Source organism: Crocodylus porosus, unplaced genomic scaffold (assembly GCF_001723895.1).
Source record: "Crocodylus porosus isolate Cpor-Errol unplaced genomic scaffold, CroPor_comp1, whole genome shotgun sequence".
NCBI classification, from domain to species: domain Eukaryota; kingdom Metazoa; phylum Chordata; order Crocodylia; family Crocodylidae; genus Crocodylus; species Crocodylus porosus.
The window spans coordinates 12502855-12524385 of NW_017728927.1; the positions used below are offsets into that span (position 1 = coordinate 12502855).

At 41.9% G+C, this 21531-nt stretch overlaps 1 protein-coding gene across 1 annotated transcript in view; it reads left to right on the forward strand.

The window, feature by feature from the left end:
* GNA12 (G protein subunit alpha 12) overlaps positions 1–21531 on the forward strand; it is a gene marked incomplete at its 5' end in the record, with an annotated part of 55590 nt that overhangs the window by 12972 nt on the left and 21087 nt on the right. Inside the window, one exon of the mRNA XM_019542023.1 lies at positions 8774–8989. Coding sequence (XP_019397568.1) covers positions 8774–8989 — 216 coding nt within the window. The remainder of the gene's footprint in view (positions 1–8773; positions 8990–21531) is intronic.

Below are 21531 nucleotides of genomic sequence, written 5' to 3' on the forward strand. Positions count from 1 at the left end.
GCTTCCAGAAATCTACACTGTCACAGTACCCAAGGACAGAGCCTTGGGAGACCCCACTGGTCACAGGGCACCACGATGAGTGACTGCCATCAATTACAACCCTCTGGGTCCGTCCGACCACGGAGCCAGTTTCCCAGCCAGCGGATCGTGGTGGAGCCAAGGCCACAACTGGCCAGTTTGGTTGAATATGACCCATCCACCACCACCCTCTGAGTGCAGCAAGGTAGGAAAAAGACTGCTTCCAGAAATCTACACTGTCACAGTACCCAAGTGTTTTGTGCCACTCTTTTCTAAAGAGAAGTCTTATCTCCAGCGTCCTGTTCTTCATGGCTAGTATCCAGGGAACCTGCTTCTTCAAGAACTTGGCATCTCTCCTTATCTCTGAAGGCAGCTCTGACTCACAGGGGCTCTGAAACCAGAGCCAGTTAAAAAAAGAGACAAAAATTTAACTCAAGCTAGGATTTCTTTGATGTTCTAGCAGTGGGAACTAGATACCATTATGTTAGGTCAGCCTGGGGATTGTACTCTCTGATTATCACTTTCCTTCCAGCTTCTTTAGGATGAATCTAAGCTGCCCGGCTTACCAAGTTGTTTTGCTGTACAACTCCTGCCACTTACCTTGTGTTTCCTGCAGTTGTCTTGGGCCTGTCCTGCTGTTGCTTCCACATACCACTTCTTTTTGCCTTTCATATGAAGCAGCAGAGCCATTTTAGTCCATCATGTAATCCGTTATTGCAGCAAACTTCCAGTTTTTAGTCTGGCTTCCACTCTTGCATGTCAGGCAGGGCTGTCCAGCTTCTAAGTGACCAGGGGCCATGTGCCCCGTAGGCCGCACCACTGGGGACCACGTGCCATGGGGGCTGCACCAATGGAGGCTGAAGCCCTCTTGGGCTTCATGCCATGCATGTATGGGAACTTCAACCCCTCTGTAGTGTAGTGGGGGAGCCCAAGCCGGGGCAGGTGTTATGTAAGATGCAGTGGTTGGGGAAGGGGTGCAGCAGGAAGGGAGTGGGACTACTCATGTGTGCGTGGTGTGAAGCCTGGGGCGGGGCAGGGGCAGTCACTGGCCCATACTTTGTTTTACCATACGTGTTGACATCAGAGCAGCTCAGATAATACTACTTGTGCCAGCAGACTGTTAGCTAGAGGTAGAATCATACTTTTCTAGCCTGTGAAATGATATTGGAGTAAGATCAGTTTGGCACGTGCCATCTTATTGGCTTGTTTCAATTTTAATTCAAGCAATATGGCTAGTTGTCTAGCTCATGGCCCTATTCCCACGGGCAATCTGGATGTGGTCCTGCAGTAAGATGTTTGACATACAAAAGGTGCTTGCCTAAGTGAGGGGTGTCATTAATACTCATGTTTATCTTTTTCCTACTCATTTCCTGCCCTCAATTATTCTCCCACATCTTCAAGGGACAGTTCAAAGAGTAAGTAGCAGAAACGGTATCTGCAGAAGCAAGTGTTTGCAGTAGTGATGACGTAGCCAGGAAGATTGCAGAACACTCTGCCCATTAGGAAACGGTTAATTTCAGCATGCAGTTAATTTGCTTTGCTTTTTGCTTTTTTTGATATTGTGAGTGGCAAAGTCCCCCAAAGTAGTGAGAGGAGGAAGGGAGGGCAGGGAAAAGGAAAGCTTCAGTCTTCTGACTTGAATTCTGTGGATAAAGCCCTCGGACAGGTTTCAAGCTATTCAGAATCACTCTTCAGCTTAGTCAAAAGCCTTTTCTTATGACATGGACATATTGACAAGTTCTTATGAGCTGAATAAGGGTGAGGATTTATAGCATATCAGCTATTGTGCAGCAGTTGCCCATGTGCACTTTTCATTGAGTGTAAACTACTGTGGGTTAGATCTACTTTCCTTTACTGCAGGGTGCACATCTGTAGTTATTGTGCAGTGGCTGACACATGCTGTAAATCCAGGCCTCATTTGCTGCAGTGATGTGTTTGTATTCTTTCCACCTCTTTCACTTCTTGTCATTCTCTCTTCTCCTTGTTGAAATAGAAGAAAACCTGAGGAAGTGAGGGAAAATAATGAAAAAACAATTGCACTAAATTCCCTTCTCCCCTCCCCCCCAGGATGTGTTGGTTATGTATTATAGGCTGGTTTGGGCTGGCAGAAATGATGGTCTTTCCCAGTTCTCGTTATGCCAAATTAATAGACATGGTGCAAGATCTCTTTCTGCATGTTTCTTTCAGGTATTAATTATAGACTTCTCCAGGATTTTCATTATTCTGTAACAGTTTCTTTTCATGCACCAATTTACCTCTCCTATGGATGCTTTTCACCCTGTACAACTGCAGGCCTGTTACAGTTTCAAATGATGTTCTCCATCTCCTCCTAAAACAAGACATGCATTACATGCTTTGAGTGTAGTCTGAGGGTTCAGATTCTGGCTTCATATAAGTGATTATTGATTCAGTGCATCCATAATCCACTGTTTCCAGATTGACAAACTCAAATTTTGGATAAGGTCTTGCTTCTCTAAGTGTAGTTTTCTCACTAAAAACTAAAATCCCTACAGTCCTCACTGAAATACAGGAAACCCTCACTATTCTCAGTTTCACGTATTCACAAATGCTGAACGCACATTTGTAAATACACTTTATAGACTTACAGGAGCTCCACGCTTGCTGCCGCCGGGCTGCTGCCACGTTCCCACCATCACCGCTGGAGCCATGCTCCCCTCCCCTGCCCCCCAGCTGCCAGGGGCAGTGTGTTCATGAATGCAGTGCCCTATTCACGGATTTCACCATTCGCGGGGATCACAAGAATGTATCCCCTGTGAATGGTGAGGGTCACCTGTATATTTAGTCCCTGTTGCATTTTTGCTCTTTTCAAAGACCGCGGTTGTGGCAAAGAAACCGCTTGAGCAAAAGGTTAATCAGGGATTCATCCTTTAGCATTATTGACTGTTTTATAGGTATTTGGGCAGGCAACCTGCAGTAGGGAATGCTGCAAACTTGCAGTCTCTCCCAGACTCGCCGTTTGATTATTGATTGCACTTGGGGTGGCCTTTTGACATTAAAAGGTATTTATTCCCCTTATAGTGATCGGATAGAAGAATAGTCCTGGTTCTGGTTCAGGCTCTTCCCCAACTTGTTGCAACTTAATGACATTTCCTTGTACTTCGTATTTATCTGAGTGATGAACCTATCGCTAACTTCATATGGGAGTTAAACTTAGTACAGCCCTTCAGACTTGATGAACAGTCTTCATGTATGATATGTAAATATGTTCTTATTGCTGCTGTGTTTATACAAGAAGAAAATAGCTGATAAGTCTGAAGGAAGACTTTTTTCCTCTAAATTTACTATGTTTAAAGAAAAAAGTTATTTGACTTCTGAACTGACTAGTATCCATTTTCTTTCAGGTAGGGGTAAGTTACAGGTAGGCATTAAAGCCTAGATGCAAAAAAAGAATTTGGTCTAACATGGGATCTGCATGTGCAAGTCCAAATTGCAGTCTTGCAAACCTGTACTCATCTGCTTCCTAATGCCAGAGGTATCTTGGTTTTCCTTGCATCTTGAAGTGCCTCAGTTTCACTAGTGCTAATTAACTCATTCTCTGTCTTTTGCATAGGCCTGATTGGGACCTGGAAATTTATGAGTTTCTCTGTCCTCTTGAGGGACTTATAGTGATAAACGTGCTGAAAATGCTTAGATTAGGCTATGTGCACAATAGGGTCTCAGCCCCTAGCTTATGAAACATAGATGGGGAAGCAGATGATGATACCAGTGTCATTACTTTTATAATGCTTAGAGTTCTTGGCAGGATGTGGGAGACCTGGGTTCAACCCTTATCGCTTGGGAGGATGCACTGATCACTAGACTGTAGGCCAGTGGCATTCAACCCTTCGGTGCTATAGGCCAGATAGGGGACTCTGGTCTGGTCCACAGGCTGGATTGGATCCTGTATGCCCTTGTGCTTTTCCTCAGCCCTGCATGTTTGGATCAGGACCACAGACCGATGGGGAGCCCTGCAGGCTGGGTGATGGGACCGGGAGACAGATCTAGCTTGTGGGCCAGGAGTTGGGCACCTCTGTTGTAGGCTGTTCTGCTTGAAGCAGTCTTTATCCTCTCTGGTAAAGCTTCTTTTCTGCTGTGCAGGAAAGAATTTGAGATTTTCCAGAAAAGCATGGAGACAGGACTTCATGACCCAATGACCAGGGCACTTGCCTAAATTCTGCATAAACCATTCTTGGAGTGGGGACAGGAATCCAGGACTTGTCCTGACCCCACTACCTCGGGGTGTATCTACCCACAGGACTAGGAGTCTTGTTCTCTTTTTGGCCCAGTGGATCTTTGCTAGACTGTAGACCAGTTTCAATAAAAAGTGAAGAGCGTTTGCATCCCAGAAGAGTCTGGAGTAGTGATTAAGCAAAGGAGGGAACTGAACCTGCGTTTTGTACATGTAGGGTAAGTAGTGTAATTGTAGCCATTAGATTAAAAAAGGGGCATCTAAACTTTCACTGCTTCTGGTCCTCTTATAAAATAAGAGGAACCCTGGCTTGGTTTCTGGAAGAAATAGTATAGCCTCCTTTTTTGGTCCAGAGCTTTCTCCTGTGAGTTTGAAGTAGATGGAGGTGCCATCCTTGCATTCAATTCAATTTCAATTTATTAAGGATTTTGGCTAAATGCCATGCTCCCAAAAACAACATAACACACATATGCCCATAATATAAATAAGTTTGAACAAAGTAACCGACCTACAAATATTATACTAAAAATGCAGCCCACCAACATTAACCTCCCTGCACTGTTGAGTATAGTACCAGAGTCCTGAAACGGGTGGGTTTTCAGACCTAACCAAGTTTCCATATTGGTTGGCTCCAGGTAGCTTCCTGCACAGTGTGCTGCAGGCCTTTGTTGCTGTTCTCCCTGTATAAGCAGACTGTGCCTCGCATAACATTTGAGACCCTCCTGCAGGCCAGGTGTATAAAAGGGAGGCATTGCAGTGCTCCATTTAGCACTAGATTTTCTTAAGTACAATTTTCAGGTTGTAACCTAAGGACCACAGCCTCTTAAAGTAGCTTAAATACTTTTGAAAAGTTTACCCTAGATCAGCGTTTCTCAACCCGTGGGTCACAACCTAGAAGTGGGTCGCAAGAATATATGAAAGGGTTGCAAACAAATTTTAAAAAATGCATTCTCCTTTAAAGGAGAAAAATGTGGGAAACTGTGGTTTCCCCCCTTACAGGCTGGCAGAAGTCCAGCTTACAAGGGACTGCTTGGGGGGAGTGGGGGGCTGCCTTACACCCTCCAGCCCACACACCAACCCCCTGCCCCACATACGGGGATGCTGGGGGAAGAGTGTCGGGAGTGAGGGGCACTGGGTCGGGACTGGTCTTGATGTTTACAAATGGGTCCTGGTCAAAAAAGGGTTGAGAACCACTACTCTAAACTATAAAACTCGCACAGCTGTTGGGGAAGTGTTTTGGGAATTGCTCTAAAACTGATTAGATGGCTGCAGTGTTGTGGGTGGTGTCTACACAACATTGCTACTTCATGGAGTTACTGAAATGGGAAAACTAGGGTCCTTTTTCCTGCAAATGAACCATAGCTAAAATTAACTCCATAATTTGGTATCCTTCTCTACATGGAAGCCATGAAAAGCAAAAGGTCACCATGCGATGATGAACTGTGTATTTAGCTACAGTTGTGTTGCTGATGAGCAGAAGTGAAACGATCTTGAGAGACAACTCCTGTGACATTCATTTGAGAGCATCTTAAGGAAATACTGAAATAGTGAGATGGTTAAGGGTTAAAACAATTTGAAAGCTGTTAGATAGAGAAGCTAGACAGTAAATGGCTGAGTGAGATAGTTTTGAGAGCTGGAGCCTAAGCAGGTGAAAGGTCACAACTGGCTTGTGTGGGCTGGAGCACTACATACATATTTGCCAAATTTAAGAGGCATGTGGGAGATAAATGGCAATAACTGACATTGTGTATTATGGATAGTGTTGCTGGAGAACAGCCCAAATCAACTATGCTAACTGCTCTACTTATTGATAAAGATTATAAAATGCAAACTTGACATTAAATATGTAGAAATAGTAACTTTCTATCAGTTGGTCTGTAATATAATAGCACTGCACTGTTTCTTAAAAAACCCTAACTTTTCAGATTTTTGAAGGATGATTTTGTTTGTGAGCAAGTAATTTAAAACAGTGTTTTTAGTCTCTTTTTTTTTTATAGTGACTTTGAATGCTATTCAGGAACGTATTATGTAGAAGAATTAAAGACTGTATAGTCATGAGACAGTGCAGACCCCTGCAGTTCAGAAAGGTGGCCTTATGCTGTTGTCTGTTTGCTTTTAGTTATGGTGAGAGCTTCAAAAACAAGCAAATCCTGAAGGCTTCACAAGCTAATTGGGAATGGTGGCTTTTCAGCTTTTTGGTTGCAGTCCAGTACTGTAAAGCAAAAAAATCTTTAAAAAAATAAATAAGTGTATGTGTGTATGTGTGTACAGCCTCCTCTGACAAAGTTGTAGATGTTTAATTGTATTCTTCTTTGGTGTGATGAAGACATGCCCTTTAAACAGTTAATCTGAAGGACTGTAGAAATAAATAGTAATGCAAAAATCTTGCCTGTTTACACTGGGGGCAACAGCACTTGTAAAAACATGGCTATACAATGGTTACTGATATACTTGGATTTAAGTTCCTGAACTTCTGAGTTGTGCCTGTCATTTCTACCTCCAATCCTACTGTTTGTTGGAAACTGGAACATCCTTACCCTCGAAGGAAAGCTGCACCTGCCTTGTTCACCTGTAATAGGAAAGAGCACAATCTAAAAGATGAATTGTTTGCTTGTGGGTGCTATTGGGCTCAAATACTGCAGAGATTAACCTCATGGAAAAAAGTTTTGTCTCAAACCAAATTGGAAAGAATGTTGGAAATTCAAATAGCTTTTCAGTTTAACCCATTAGAAAGTGATGAAACTTTATATTGGATCCACTCTGCCAGTGCCAGAAAATTGTTTCAAGGTAAGACGGTCATATTTACTAATTGTTCCTGGTGACGTTAACAGATCTAGAGCAGCATTTCTCAACCCAGGTGCCAAGGCACCCTGGGGTGCCACTGGATCTTTTGAAGGGTGCTGTGAGGTATGAGGAGATAAGTGAGGTGTTAGGAGATCAGCAGCTAAACTAAGCAGATAAGTGCAGGCTTAGGCTTGTCTCTCTTCCTGGACTATCCCCCATTCCCACTGCCAGGCTTCTCTGCAAGGAGTTAAGCATCGTAATCTATACATTAGTTTTTGAAATTGGGTGCCACTCAATTCAGAAAAGTAATGGAAGGTTGCCTCATCCAAAAAAGTTGAGAGCCACTGAACTGTGGTTTGCATGGTGAATTCTAGCTACACGATTAATCCAAATAGCACTAAATTTTCAAGGTTCCTCAACACAGGCATATCAGCTGCTGACAGGCATGAAAAAAACCCCAAACCAGCACTTCACTGGACGAGGCAGCGCATTAGTTTGACCCAGCTCTCCAGTGTCTGTATAGATAGTGCGCATCAGCAAGGCTTTTTGGCACTTTTATCTAAAGCTGATTCAGTCAGCTATTGGATAAAGGCACCAAAAAACCCCACTGAAGTGCACAGTCTGTACAGATGTTGGGTGAGCCGAGTCAGACTAACATGATGTCTCTTGTGGGCATGGCTGTGATGTGTTTTTCATGTCTGTAAGCAGCCATGAGCTGTATCATAACTTACTTTTTCATTTGACATTTTGTTTCTTGGGCACTGTGTGAGCTCAGTGTCCCTTCTAAAACATTTGGCATGCAAGTGTATATCCGAGTCCTTCTAAGAGCTGGGGTAGCTATGGCTCGTTTCTTTCATCTCTGGTGTCTTAATAATAATAATTGGGTAAGGTATTGCTTGATCATTTGAATTTTTAAATGGTAGCTTGTGGTGCTCCCTCTTTTTTTTGTAAGTCAGTATCGTGTTTGAGCAGACTTTTGTAGTAGCTCTTTAAATACAGTGTTTCAGGTCCAAGCCGGTGAAAGGAATAGACCAGCAGGGCTGTGTCATACTGAAGTCATATATGTAATTGGAATAATAAGTAAAAAAACTTGACTAAGCTTAAAGGTTAGCATTATTCTTAAAAAGCACCATGCGACATCCCTGGTTTAAAAAACAAGAGGTGTTGCAAAGCCAGGGAGGTGCAGTAGCACAGACCTGGGGGGCTGCTGCCGGTAACTATGTCAGTTGGGGTCCAGGGACCTTGAATTCTGGTTCACTGGACTACTGGCAGGCCAGATCCAGCCCCTGGGCCACGTATGCAACAGCTTTGTGTTAAACTCTTAAGTTGCGTTCCACTGAGGTTTTTCAGTAGTAGCACATCACTTCAACGAACATATGTACCAGAAAGGTAGAAGGAGATTCTGATTTCTTCTCACTGTCTGGGATGTTTCTGCTCTACTCAGTGCTACAGTGCCAGAAGTGGGGGGGCATATGTTATTTCTAAACATAAAATATACCAGTATTGCTATCTGTAACAGGTTTTTCCTCCTAGTATTTAATGTAGCTCCTCACTAGAAATACATATAAGCTACACAGCTGCTACAAGCAAGCTTTTTTCCCCTCCATTGCAAGAATGAACATAGTATGTATTGGACCCCCTTCTGAATTGTTTTCCTACAAGAATACTGATTTTTATGTGGCACAGAAAACATTATGTACTCTAGGCTCGTGTTCCTTTTTATAGTTTACTCTTTGATCACTGACTTTTTCTTTTTCTTTTTTTCCTGAATTGTTCTTTTAGGGTTGCAGGGTTTTGGTTGATGCCCGGGACAAACTAGGAATCCCTTGGCAGTACACGGAGAATGAGAAGCATGGAATGTTTTTGATGGCTTTTGAGAACAAAGCTGGAATGCCTGTAGAGCCTGCCATGTTCCAGTTGTATGTACCTGCACTGAGCGCACTGTGGAGGGATTCTGGGATCAAGGAAGCTTTTAGCCGCCGAAGCGAGTATCAGTTGGTGAGTACATGCAAATATCTGGTAAATGAGGAGTTGTAAAAGGTGTTTTTTGTATCTGAATATCTTTTTCAATTGGAAAAGCAGCTTGCCACATGCAGGATTTAATAAAAACACAAGCAAGCTGTAGCACTGCTAGAAATCTGAGCATTATAGCAGCAGGAATGAGCCGTAATTGGAGCCAAACTTGAAAAACTGCATGTCAGAGGGAGTGGAATAAGTGCACGCAACTGGATAAACTAGAGCAACAAGAGAAACCAAAAAAGGCAGGGATTGTCTTGAACTAAAAATTGAGCTGCTTTGTAGATTTCTGCATAGTAGGTCACTGATTAATGCACACTTGCTTGTAACTTTCCAGTTTTGCCAGCTCACACTGTATTGATGCTGGCAGTCCATTCCTGTTTGCAGAGTAAGTCTCTGGAAATGAATGCAGTTTCCTTCCAAGTTGTTTCTTCTTTGACTGTTCCTTTTCATTATTATATCTGTGAGTTACATTTTGGAGTGGCAACTTAAGGATGGCAATCAGCCTAAAAATAAAAACTTAAATGTGTTCCCTCCTCTCCTCCTTGGAATAGAAATGAGTTCAAATTGCAATGCATGGTAGACTATACATGCATGATAGAAGAGAACATTTCTGGTGGGGAATGTGACTGTTCTTCAAACACGTACACACACCCTCACTCTTTGACCTCATAAGCAGCTGATAGTACCTTTATATTTTCCTCTCTCAACACTTCCATGCCACCCCAGACAATGAGGAGATCCTTGAGGGACTCTAATCCTTTTTTTGCTTGGCTGGACATTTTGTTGTTCACTCACTGTGTTTTTAAGACTTGGATATCTATTCAAGTTCAAACACTGGCGTGCTAATTAAAATCTGACCAGTCATTCAGGCACAGAAGCTAAGCAGTTTACATAACTGGTGCTTATGTTTCATGTTACTTCACCCTAATATTTCTTTTATTAATTGAATAGAGAGGTTGTCTATAATGTGGGCTTAAAAGGCTACTTTAGTGTTTCAAGATAGCAGCAAAGTAAGGAACACACTATAAATAGCATGTTAAGCACTCAAAGCAAAAAATTCACTTCTCTGCAGTTGAGAAATGATTTTGTGTCCAAGCACTGCCAAAAGCAAAAGTGAGCCCAGTAAAATGAACTCCAGGTTGGGGTCTCTACAGCACCACTGTCAAGACATCACTGTTGCCTCATCTCTGAAAGAATGGGGGAAAAAGGGGACTTCTAGGTATTTTACCCATCAACCTTAAAGCCATAAGTAGTGCTTCATGGGGTGATGTAAAATACAGAGCTTTACACCATGAGAAATTTGTCACGCTCAAATTTTAAGAGAATCCACTTGGTACTGTTGTGATCTGAGATTTAAACGTGAGATCTAAGTGGCTGTCTCTTCCATCCGGTCAGGATTGTAGTTCTGCAGATTTGAGATTAGTCTGTGTACTTTTAAGGTCTGGAATGGGAGACTGTTACTTTGTGTGGGTGGAAGTCTGCGCTATCAGTTCATAGTTACTTAAGGAGGAAATAAGTCCAAATTAATTTTGATCCTTATACACAATAGTGCTTAAGATATAGCCACAGCATATACTGTAATACAGTCCTGACAGTGTAACACCATAATCTAGTTTATAATGGATATAATACTAAAGCACATTGTCCTTTGCAAAATCAGAAATTACTGCTCCTTCCCCTGTGCTGTGTTCTCTCGTTTAGACAAATGAGTGTATGGTTACGTTTGTTAATACATTTGTACAAGGAAGTTAAGTGACCCTGTTACTCTGCTCTCTTCCAAAAGAGTGAGGGTTTTTTTGTTTAATTCTAAATGACTTTAGAAATACAATACCATTCTTCAACTTGTCTGTCTTGTTTCTGGCAAAGCTTATGAAAACTAATGGCATAAATAAACACTGAAGGTCAAGCACATTCCATTTCAAGAAGTTTAAGGATGTCTCTTTCACTTTTGGATCCAAAGGAATTATTGGAATTGATGGAATAGCTTTTATCAAGATGAAACAGTGATTTCTGTTTAGCTCTGTGTTCTAGCAGTAAGAATTTGTTTTTTAATTTGGGGCTGTTTGTAGTTTACAGTTAGTGGTTCCATGATGCCAAGTTTCATAACGTGACGGTAAGATTCACAAATTCTCATACCAAGAATGGCTTCTTTAAAATAAGTATAAAATACATTTGTTTCTTTGCATTCCTGAAAAAAATATGCTTTATTTTTCACAATATTTGGTATTGCCTGAGATTTGTACTTAAAAGAATATTGGGTGCTTGTCCAATACACCTACATTTCCCGGTATTAATAGGGTTGATTTAGTTGGTATAAGCTTTTATTAACTGTTCTAACAACCTTATGTTGCAAGCATAGATTTACTTACAAATAAATATCAATTTAATTTTAGGGTAGAATTTTTTTCATGAAGGTGTCCAGTAAACTAAATTACATGCAAACTGTCTTTCTTAAAATACCATCTTGGCCATGAACCTGAAGAATGGGAACTCCTTTAGACTTGAACAGTCTCTGAACCCCTGAGCGACTAGTTCAGTGGTGGTTGGATTAGAAGCTCAGCCCTTTATGTGGCTCAAGATGGCAAAAGGAAAACCTTACAATCTTTACATTACGTGGGACTAAGTATATGAGGAGTAGGCTGAGACAGAGAAGGGTGAAGCCTAGAAAGCTGTTATGCAAGTTAAATTAGTTTGTATTATCATAATTCCTGTGAGCCCTAGCCATGGTCCGAGATCACATTGATAGGCACAGCACAAACATCGAACCAAAAAGTGTGCCCAGCCCCAGAAACCTGCAATCTAAATATAATTGTATATGACCAGTAGAGATGAGTGGAAGGTCAGGATGACAGCCTGTGGTGATTACATATCATCAGTGTGGTAATTATTGTGGTGTGTGTAAGCGGCATGGGCAAAGAAGAGGATGGGTACAAAGTAGCTTCCCCTCCTTACCTGCTTTTGCTTTACTGATTGATATCAAAATTGTATCAAATTGGATAAGGACTAAGTCATTAAAATGAGTGTTCTGCAATGATAAAGGCTATAGCTGTAGTCTCCAACTTCAAGTACAGGATTATACAGGAAATGCCAAAGCAAACAGAAGACAGAGATGCATGCTAATGACACCGAACTTCAGCCCTCTGTTGAAGAGGGTAGTGTTCTTAAATCATCCTTTCATTTGATGTTTGAAAAATAGGTTATGGAGACTAGAGAAAGTTAAACTAAGTTGTAAGCCCACAACTGTTTCTTGTTTAATAGTGCGTAACTATACCGTACAACAAAAAATACTGCTTGTAACTCAGCCTTTTTGTTCACAGTTGTAGTGACACAACTTTGAGTTGGGCCTGATCTTAAATATAGGGCCTGATACGTCACACAGGTAGAGCAGAAATAAAGCCTTACATGAGATTGTAGCTTATTTCAGTAAACTGTGAATATTTCAATAAGCTGTGAATGAGATTGTAGCTGATTTCATTAGAATGTTATAAATGTTGGAGATGGAATAAAATGTTCTTAGCACTGCAAGTAACAATTTTCAGATTAAGATGTCACTAAGCAAATTCTTTCAGAACTCCTGCTCCTTGAATACACTCTCTATTCTTGTGGCCACAAACTTCCTGCAGTGCCTAAACTAATTGGCTTACAATAGAAAGCTGAGTGCAGGGAGAGAGGGAGCAACATATGCCGTCTATTCCCTTTAAAAAAAACAACTCCTGCCTGTTTGGTTTTTTCAGCAAGCAAATAGTCTAAAGTAGAAACCTTTATCTGATCCCATATTGTAAATGATGGTCTAGGGCTTGTCCCTATGCATCTGTGTGTTGGTTCAGTTAGAGCATAGATACTTAAATAGGTCCAAATAGTTCAAAGCTAGGTGGTGTTTAGCTAAATTGAGGAGTTAAACCTTTTCAACTAAAGACATCACTAACTGATTTGGCTAAATCCAGTGCAAACCCCAGTGATACTGCTGTTTCGCTTAAATCACTAACTGAAATAGGCCTGAAGTAGGTGTTCACAGCCTCTTATATCTGTTTACCATCTGGCATTGTACTGATACAACTTTGTGTGTAAATGAAGCCTTATGACTGATTTTAGACCATGTTTGGTTTCAAGTGGAGACTTTGCTTAACACTTGGAATTGTTCTTGAAGTGGCGTTATTAGCTGAACACTACCTCTCTGTGGCGGGGGGGGTTCTGAAAAAGCTATTTTGAACTTGTTGCTTTGGTAATAGTTTTTTTTTTTCGAGTTGTGACTCTCCTATGTGTTCTCTCTCTCTCTCTCCACCAACCCACGTTGTAGCGCAGTTCTTGTTTGAATTGTCTCTCCTTTATTTCAAAAAAAGCAAAAAAAAAGAAAAGCACAACTTCTTGTAAGACAGCATGGTGTACTGCCTTCTGGCTGAATACCTTTCACCTGAAAATTCTAGTGTACAGACGCTTCCCTTTTGTAATGCTGCAATATAATGGAAGATTTTAAGTTTAGCAATGGAAAGTTTGTTGGCAAGAGAATGAGTGACCATAACCTAATATAATTTGAAAGCTTTTTCTGTAGGGCTACAGGAGCTGCCTCTAGGCATTTGCCACAACTTTTCTGCTTCATACTCTGTGCATAAAAGTGCTGGCTGTAAATCCTTGTCTGGGTCTTTGAATCTTTCAGAACTGAGTGGGTGGATTTTACAATAGCAGTATTTTCTTTGCTTCTCTGTCTCTCTCCCTAAAGCAGGCTTACCAGCTTTTCTCTCTTCTCATCCCCACCCCCAAAGTTCCTCTGTTCCTTGTGTGCAAGCAAGTAGTTTTGGGACAAAAGCTTCATTGTCTGTTTGGTTACATTGTCAGGTCTCTGTCCTCATTTTTTAGCTACTAGAATAAGAATTCCTTTGTAATCAGTATATGACTTCCCTCCCCCTCCACACATCTTCTGTCTATGTGTTTGAAAGGAATACATTTCCTGGAGTTATCCTGTAATATTTATTCTCTCTGAGGCCTTCAGTGCAAGCCCAAATGCTTGGGTTAAATTTTCCCCCTGCCAGCAGGAGGAGATCGTATTCTAAGGGATTTCTACATACAAAGGAGCTTGCAATTAATTTATAAAACTCCATGTATTTCCACTGTGTGAAACTAGCTCCTCAGTGTTGCTGTGTGTGAAGAAACATCAGCTGGAGCCCAGGGTATGAGCGGTCCAGACATATATTTACGTACCAACATCCCTTGAATTTCCGCTCCCATGAATAAGTGTGCCTTTCTAGACCACAAAATGTGGAGGTTGAGACCTAGATGTAGGAAGTGTTATGAATACAGGGTCTTCAGTTTGCCTAATGTTATGGTGAAATATTTAATTTAACGCAGAGGTTCAGAGGAAGGTAGAAAGGTGGGGTGGGGGGGGTGGGGTCCCAGTACAGATAAATGCTTCCATTCCTCTTTAGAGTCTCTAGGTTACCTGATTCTGTATCTGATAGTCCTAATTTCCTTGGATATGCTGAGTCTTGTCTTTTCCCAAGTAAAAGGAATGGCACTTGGCTGTTATGAGAATAACTTTGCTTGCTTTGTAACAGCACTGGCTCTAAACACCATCAGGGAAACGCTATTCTATAGCAAAAGAGCACTAGTGAGGCTCTATAGCATAACTCTCCTGTAGCCACAGGAAGTGTTGGCCAGCTTACTCTTTCCTTTTTCCTGCTCTAAAAACTAGTTATGATAACAAATCATGGCAGCAGCAATGAGGTGGCCTGGAAGCTACCTTCTTTCTCCCTGTGAAAAAAAGATGAGCATGATTCACCCCTCTTATCCCGCTGCACTTGCGCCCAAAAAGTGCTGGGTGGACTAGCAACAGCCAGCCCTGTATGGTGGTGTTGGCTATAGGGTGCCTTCTAAAATTTTGCAAAACTGGCACACACGAGCTGTGGTATGAACTAAACGTAGCTCAGCTGAGTTGGGCTAGTTAGTTATAATATGGCAAAGTCCCTAACACATCTAGATATCACAGCATTTGTCAAACAAGAAAAATGAGACTCTTGATTTTTGGTCAGTGACAGCGTTAACTATTCCCCAGCACATCAGGCCTTGCTATTAAAGTGATAGTGAGCAAACTAACTTCAGACTGGAGAACTTTTTCATCTCCATTAATTATTTCTTAAAATAAAAGCTGGTGTGCTTCATTTGGAAAACACTGATTGTATAGAACATATGGTAAACTGGATTTTAATCTCAATTCTGATGGTTTGTAACCAAACCAAAGAATACATGAACACCTTTATTTAAACAACTTGGAGTTCTCTGCCTTCACTGTGGTCTTGATGGGGTTTCACTTAAATCTGTTTCAAAGATTTTGACCTCTTTTGTAACATGGACCACAAATGTTTTATGCTCTGGGCTAACTTTTCCATTCAGGTTCACTTACTGTGAGCAAACAATCCTAATTGTGCTTGAACAAGGAGCAGCACTGACTTGCTTGCTGGTAGAAGCATCTACCCTGTGGAAGCATCTGGAAGTGTGGGAGAGGAAGAGCAAGCACCATGGCACTGACCAGCGGTCAGTTGTCCATAGATCAGAATTTAAGCAATCATTTGGTTCTTATGCAACTGTTGTGTAACTCTTTATGTTAACATAATTCACCACAATTGAGAAGCCCTCTTGCAGGAAAATTTTGCTACCTAGAGATTTCCTTCTTGCAAGCCAACATTATTTTTTTCTGTGTTTGTAGCAGTCTGAGAGTAGGAGATGTGAGGGTTGCAAAGTTGGAGAAAACTTTCTATTGTGCTCATTGTATTTAGGCTCTTAATGGAAATATCCATGTGGTGCCTTTTGTAGAGAGCAGATAACCTAGAGGCGCTGAATGCTAGCAGAAACGCCTCTTTTCCAAGCTACTACTTGATCCTAAACTTACATAGGAGACTTTGTAATGTTGCTTATTCTGTAGCTTTGGCATTTTTTTTTTTAGCCCAGTTACATTATATTTTTATATAAGTCCACAGAGACGTGACCAGTTCTGATAAAAATTTGCAGGACAGATAGCCACGCTACTGTTGATCTGAGTTTTAGCTTGGTAGACAAGGTGCCAGTAATGAGGTTTTTTTCATGCTTAGTGTTTTTAATTAAGAATGTGGACAATCATTTATTCATTGGAAAATTATTTTGGAATTTGCCCCTTTTTTTGGAGTTCGTGGAACTTTGAAACTGCAGTTTTATGGTAAAGTTCTGCACAGTTTCATCCATGTCTATGTGGGACACATTCTTGTGAAAGTCCATGGTATTCCTACAAGCTTTCAATTATTATAATGTTTTGTCCCAGGTAGCTGTGATGAGAACACGAAGAATATGAACCTGTTATCATGTCTGTAGAAAGCTCTAAAACTGTAGCTTAGAATGGGTAAATTGCCCTTATTCATTTAAAGGGGTATTAACGCTGAAGCTGAAATTTAAAATGGGAATGCTAACTGCTGAGCAAAGCATCTCAGTTCAGCATTTCTTTCATGTTTATGAAGAGCTTACATGCTGAATAACATCTCTCTCAGGCATCCCTGGCAGATGATGTTTGGGTTCTAAATGGAGTAGAGTCAAGTACCGCTACTCTTCAGTTTGGTCCCTGGTGTGATGTGCCCAAAGTGACATAGCAATTAAGGTATTGAATGCTTTAGATAAGGGCTGTTCAACTGCTGGACTGGCAGACTGTATCTGGCCTCTAACAGGTTAACCTATGGTACCTGTGGCTTGTGGTCCTGGCCACTGCAGAGTGGGATTTAAACCCATGCTATGTTTAAATCTTGTTTCTGAGTCCTTTTCCTGGGTCTACAAGGCCATAGTATTTCTATGGACATTACCTAGCTTGTCTCACGAGTTGCCCCGAAATTATAGTTGGTTAACTACTTACCTGTATATAGGCAGTCTTCAGACTTGCAACACAGTTGGTTCCTGAAAACGGCATCTTAAGTCGAAATGTTGTAACTCGGAACCAATTTTTTCCCATAGGAAACCATGTTATAAATGGGGGATTGGTTCTTGAACCAAGACCCGATACTCTGTTTTCACCAAAAATAACTCAGAATTTTGTACTCGATCAATTATAGATGAGTAATATAGCTACATTAAGGTATTTATATTGTAAATAGCAATCGTATTGATTTGGAAGGACTTCTTTGAGGTGAGTTTGCTGGACTCTTTGAAGGGCTCTTGATTGGACTTTTGGAAGGTTTCTTGGCTGGATTCTTCTTGGGAGTCTCGACTGCAGGTTTTTCTGGAGTCTTGTCTGCTTTCTTAAAGAAAGTGTCCAAGGAAGTTTGAACAGATGTTCTCCAGGGAGATGGATGACACAGCAACTTGTTTGCTGTCATGGCGTCACATCAGATCATCAAGCATTGTAAAATCAAAGCTGACATCATAAAGTTGAAACAGGGTGTCAATTTAGAAATGTTGCAACTCAAAACATTTTAAGTTGAGGCCTGCCTGTATAACAATTTAGAACATTGTGGCTGATCAGTGGCAGGTAGTACTAGTATTTGGAGTTTCTGGCTTGATCAAGCTGTCTCTGAGACAGTCCAGGAAGGCTTTTTGCACTAAAATCCTACAAATATGAACTTTGAAGTGAAAATGCCTTTTTGGTATGTTTGAGGAAGAAGTGGTTGAAAGTCTTCACTTGTGTTCTGTTTCCAAATATCTTTAGACAGAATAAACTGCAAACCATTGCATAGACTACTGTGATTATTGACTAGCTTTGCCAATTAGTATCTGTAGAAATCAAATGCTGACATTCAACAACCTCCCAACATATTTATTATTTAAGAATAATCATGGAGTGAGTTCAGCAAACCAGTTCAGTGCTAACAGAAGAGTTCCTTTTAGTAGCATATTTCTTCAGCTGTTGCCAGCACTTACTCAGCCACCCCAAGAATATCCTTAAATTCTCCTTCTAGTATGTCCTGCAGGTTCTTGAGATTTGGGTTCAAGATAATGGAGAGGAGACTTCAGTCAAGTACCTCCTGGCCACTTTGTACAAACTTCTGCATATTGCCTGTTACAAAGAAAAGAACTCTTGGTTTAGGCATCTCACTTCTACCATGTGTGCTGTGCAGAATTGTGGAGAGAGATCTTGCAGGATCAAAATTAATGCTGGTGAAAATCAGCCGGAGTCCAGACAGGTTATAAAATACGAGTGCAGTATTTTTCCTGTGGATAGGAAGCTTCTGTCCTGCCTCCCAAATTGGAGCACATGCAATATGGAACTGCTTAATAAGCCTAGCAGTCTTAATGGCTAGGGACAGAAGTTACCCACAAACCAGTTTAAGTGATCAGAAATTGATTTAAATTGGTAACAGAACAGAGGTTCAGTGCACATTAAACCAGTTTCAGAATGGCCTAAACTGTCTTAAAATAAACCTGGTTAAATGTAATATCAGACTAACTGATTTGGGTCAAACTGGTTTATGGAACTGCTGTCCCAGACCCTTCCTGGTTTAAGTTAAATCAGCGTCCCCCAGCTTCCCAGCAAGCTTTTCAGCCCTGGGCTGGGCTGGGCTCTCTGGAGATCAGAGCTGGCCCCACCCCTCCACTCCCTAGCCAGAGCTCTGGCAGAGACTGCAAGCACAGCAGGTTTTGCCTGGCTGCCGGCCCCCCCCCCACTTACTGCTCAAGCTGGGATTCCCTGCCTCCCTCCCCTCTCCCACAGCACAGACCCTCAGTGGTGTGGACCCCAGCTGGCATCTGGTCACAGTCGCATTGCCCCCGTGCTAGCTACGCCTGGGGGTGGGGGGTGTCCAATTTCATTGGAACAAAAGCAGACCAAAAGGTGTCCACTTAGGGCTTTTTGGAATTAATCAGCAGGTCAGCTGATAATGTCCCACCATTCTTCCTTACAAATGCCTTGGAAAATGCTGTTTAAGAAGAGTTTAAAATAATGAGAGAAGGTTTTGTTTTCTTGATGGGCTGATGAGCCTTGTGTTCTGATAAGCTCTCTGCTGGCTAGCTTCAAAGGCTGCAATCTGACATTGTTCAACAGGGAACATGGTGTGAGTAATGACCTGATTTGCAATGCATGGGACTGTGAGTGCAGTCAGCTTGCTGCAGACCGTATGAAGAAGCAGGGAGAGGGAGATTGGAAAAGCTCAGTATCATCAATGGATGCACACATTCCACACAAGCAGTCCTACCTTCTCCCAACTCCCCCTTTGTCTCAGATTGCTAGCAGGGGTCTGGGGTCTGGCAATACTCCTGCCCCTTGAGAAGGAAGCGGGGGTGGAATTGAGCCTGGTGAGGGCTGCTTCCACCTCCCCCTGAAGACACACCCTGGCTGGGGACTGTGCAGACTAGGGTGGGGGTTTAAACCCCTCCCAAATCACAGCATCCTGCTGGGGCCCATCCATACCCTGCCTCTACTCAGCACTGTCGAATGGAAGGGAGGGCTTGCTCTAGCACCCCTTGGCTTCTAGCCTGAGCCACTACAGGCATGTATGTGCCTGCATTTCCTGAATCAAAAGTGAATGTCTGTCCACTTGCAAATTGGTCCAATCTTTGCAGGTTAATCTAACCAGCAAAGATTGAATCAGTTCAGGCTTAGGCTTTTTGAATGTCTGTCCTTAGCCAGTGTGACTGTTCCCTGCACTAGCAAAGGCCACTTAGTAAATTTACGGGTAAAAGCATCCCAGAGAGATTTTATTGTTTTTTTTTTAAATAGTGCATAGGGAATGGGGGATACCAGTAATCCTTCAGCGGTATTCAAGATAGATGGTAACTCTTATGTGTAGCTTCCAGAGGGTTCAAGTATAAAGCTTTGCCGCTTCTGCTTAAGTTGTAGGTTCTTGAAGGCGAAAAGGCTTGATGAGTTGTGATCCCAGACACAGAAGTGTAGATGGGTATTTTTGCTTCTGGCTTCCCAAGGGCCACCAATTTTTTACTTTTGATTTTTTTGGTGTGATCAAAGTGAACAGAAAGTGAAGTTTGTCAGAAAGATACCACCTAGGGAATGTGTGGCCATGATTTGAGTCTTGCAACTTGATGGCCACACTTCTCTGAAACGTACCATTATCTTCTCACATGTAGCAATTACCTGACAATAAGCCCCCTAAAATTAGGGTGCATGTTTGAAGCAGGGAAGCTTCTTTCTTTGCTGAAAAATGATCAGGTTTGGGGACACTGCACATGTCATGCAGGTGCCAAGGTGGCTGCTGCTTATGTCTAGTCAGCAAACTGCAAGTGCTGAGTCTTTTGTGTTAAGCCTGTTGGAGCCATAGCTATTGTCTGAGCACTGTAGCTTGTGCCCAAACCAGCAAGCCATTGGTAGTATTTTGATGAGACTTGTGATGTAGAAATAGCACTTTATTTACAGGCAGTTATTAAAAAAAATTAAAGAATTAAGTCTTGCTAGTGTCCTTTGCAAAGGTCTGGAGTTTAAGCTTGTGTAACATTTAGAACAAGTCCTCCTGGAAATCTAGCATGATCAGGAAGTGTGGTATTGCAGGAGATGAGGCTGCCACACTGGGAAGTTCCTGATGCCATACTTCCTGGGCACCATATGTTCCCAGGAGTATTTACTCTATATGTTACCCAGTTGGCCATGACTCTGGCAAGTGTCCCGTTCTGCCTTCCAAAAATAAGCTGCATGTTTTGTTTGGGGGTGTGTTGGTGTACAACAGTACTTCCAGTCATAGTATTCCTTCTTAGTGTTACTGACTTTTGCTCCTTTTCAAGAATGTTCGTCTTTGTAGCTCACTTCTAAAGACCATTGCAAAGGCCGGCTGGACAGCTCTATAAACTTCAAGTGTACCTACCGTACCAGTCCTGGATCTTTCTTCATGCAGCTGCAGTGTGAGTCTCACAGCAGCGCATGGTCCAGCACTTCTGCTGAGACAGAAGAACTACCTTAGGATTTTGAGACTGTAGCTGCATTTCCCTTCCCCTCCCTCTTGCTCCCCCCTGCCCCCCTCCAAAAAAAAAGAACAGGGTTTAATTTTTATTAGGCATAAAACAGTTACAGGAACACTCTATATTCCATTTTTGCAGAAGTGTCTTTCTAAGTCCTAACTGATGCTAGTCTAAGTCTGGCAGGTTTTTCTTGAATATAAGGATTTGTTCTGAGCAACTACAGCTGTAATTAATCTTCCCATTCCCACCAAGAAAATGCTGGCACACGCTGTGAGAAACAAGGGAGGAAACTTCAGCTCAGACTGTGAGCCAGTACCCAACTGTGGCTAAAAACCACTGGAGTAGTTTCTGGTCTTCTCTTGTGTGTAATGAAGCTCAACTCTGTACAGCTAGAAATCTGGTTTGGTGGGCAGATCTTAACTTAGATTAAGCAGTTAGGAATCTGTTCGGAAAACGATTTAAAACGGAGGCTCCAAAATTGGCAAGTTATCTTTTTCTAGAGACTCCCGTTTTGGGAATGTGGCTGCATTCGGGAGCAGGGTAATGAGTACAACTTAAAGCTGGGAGTTCTGGGTAACTAATGGAATTAGGTCCACTTCTCCCACTGAAATGCAATGGGAGTTGTGGATTGTCTCCCTTTTATGCACACATGGATTAACTATACTAGACAGACA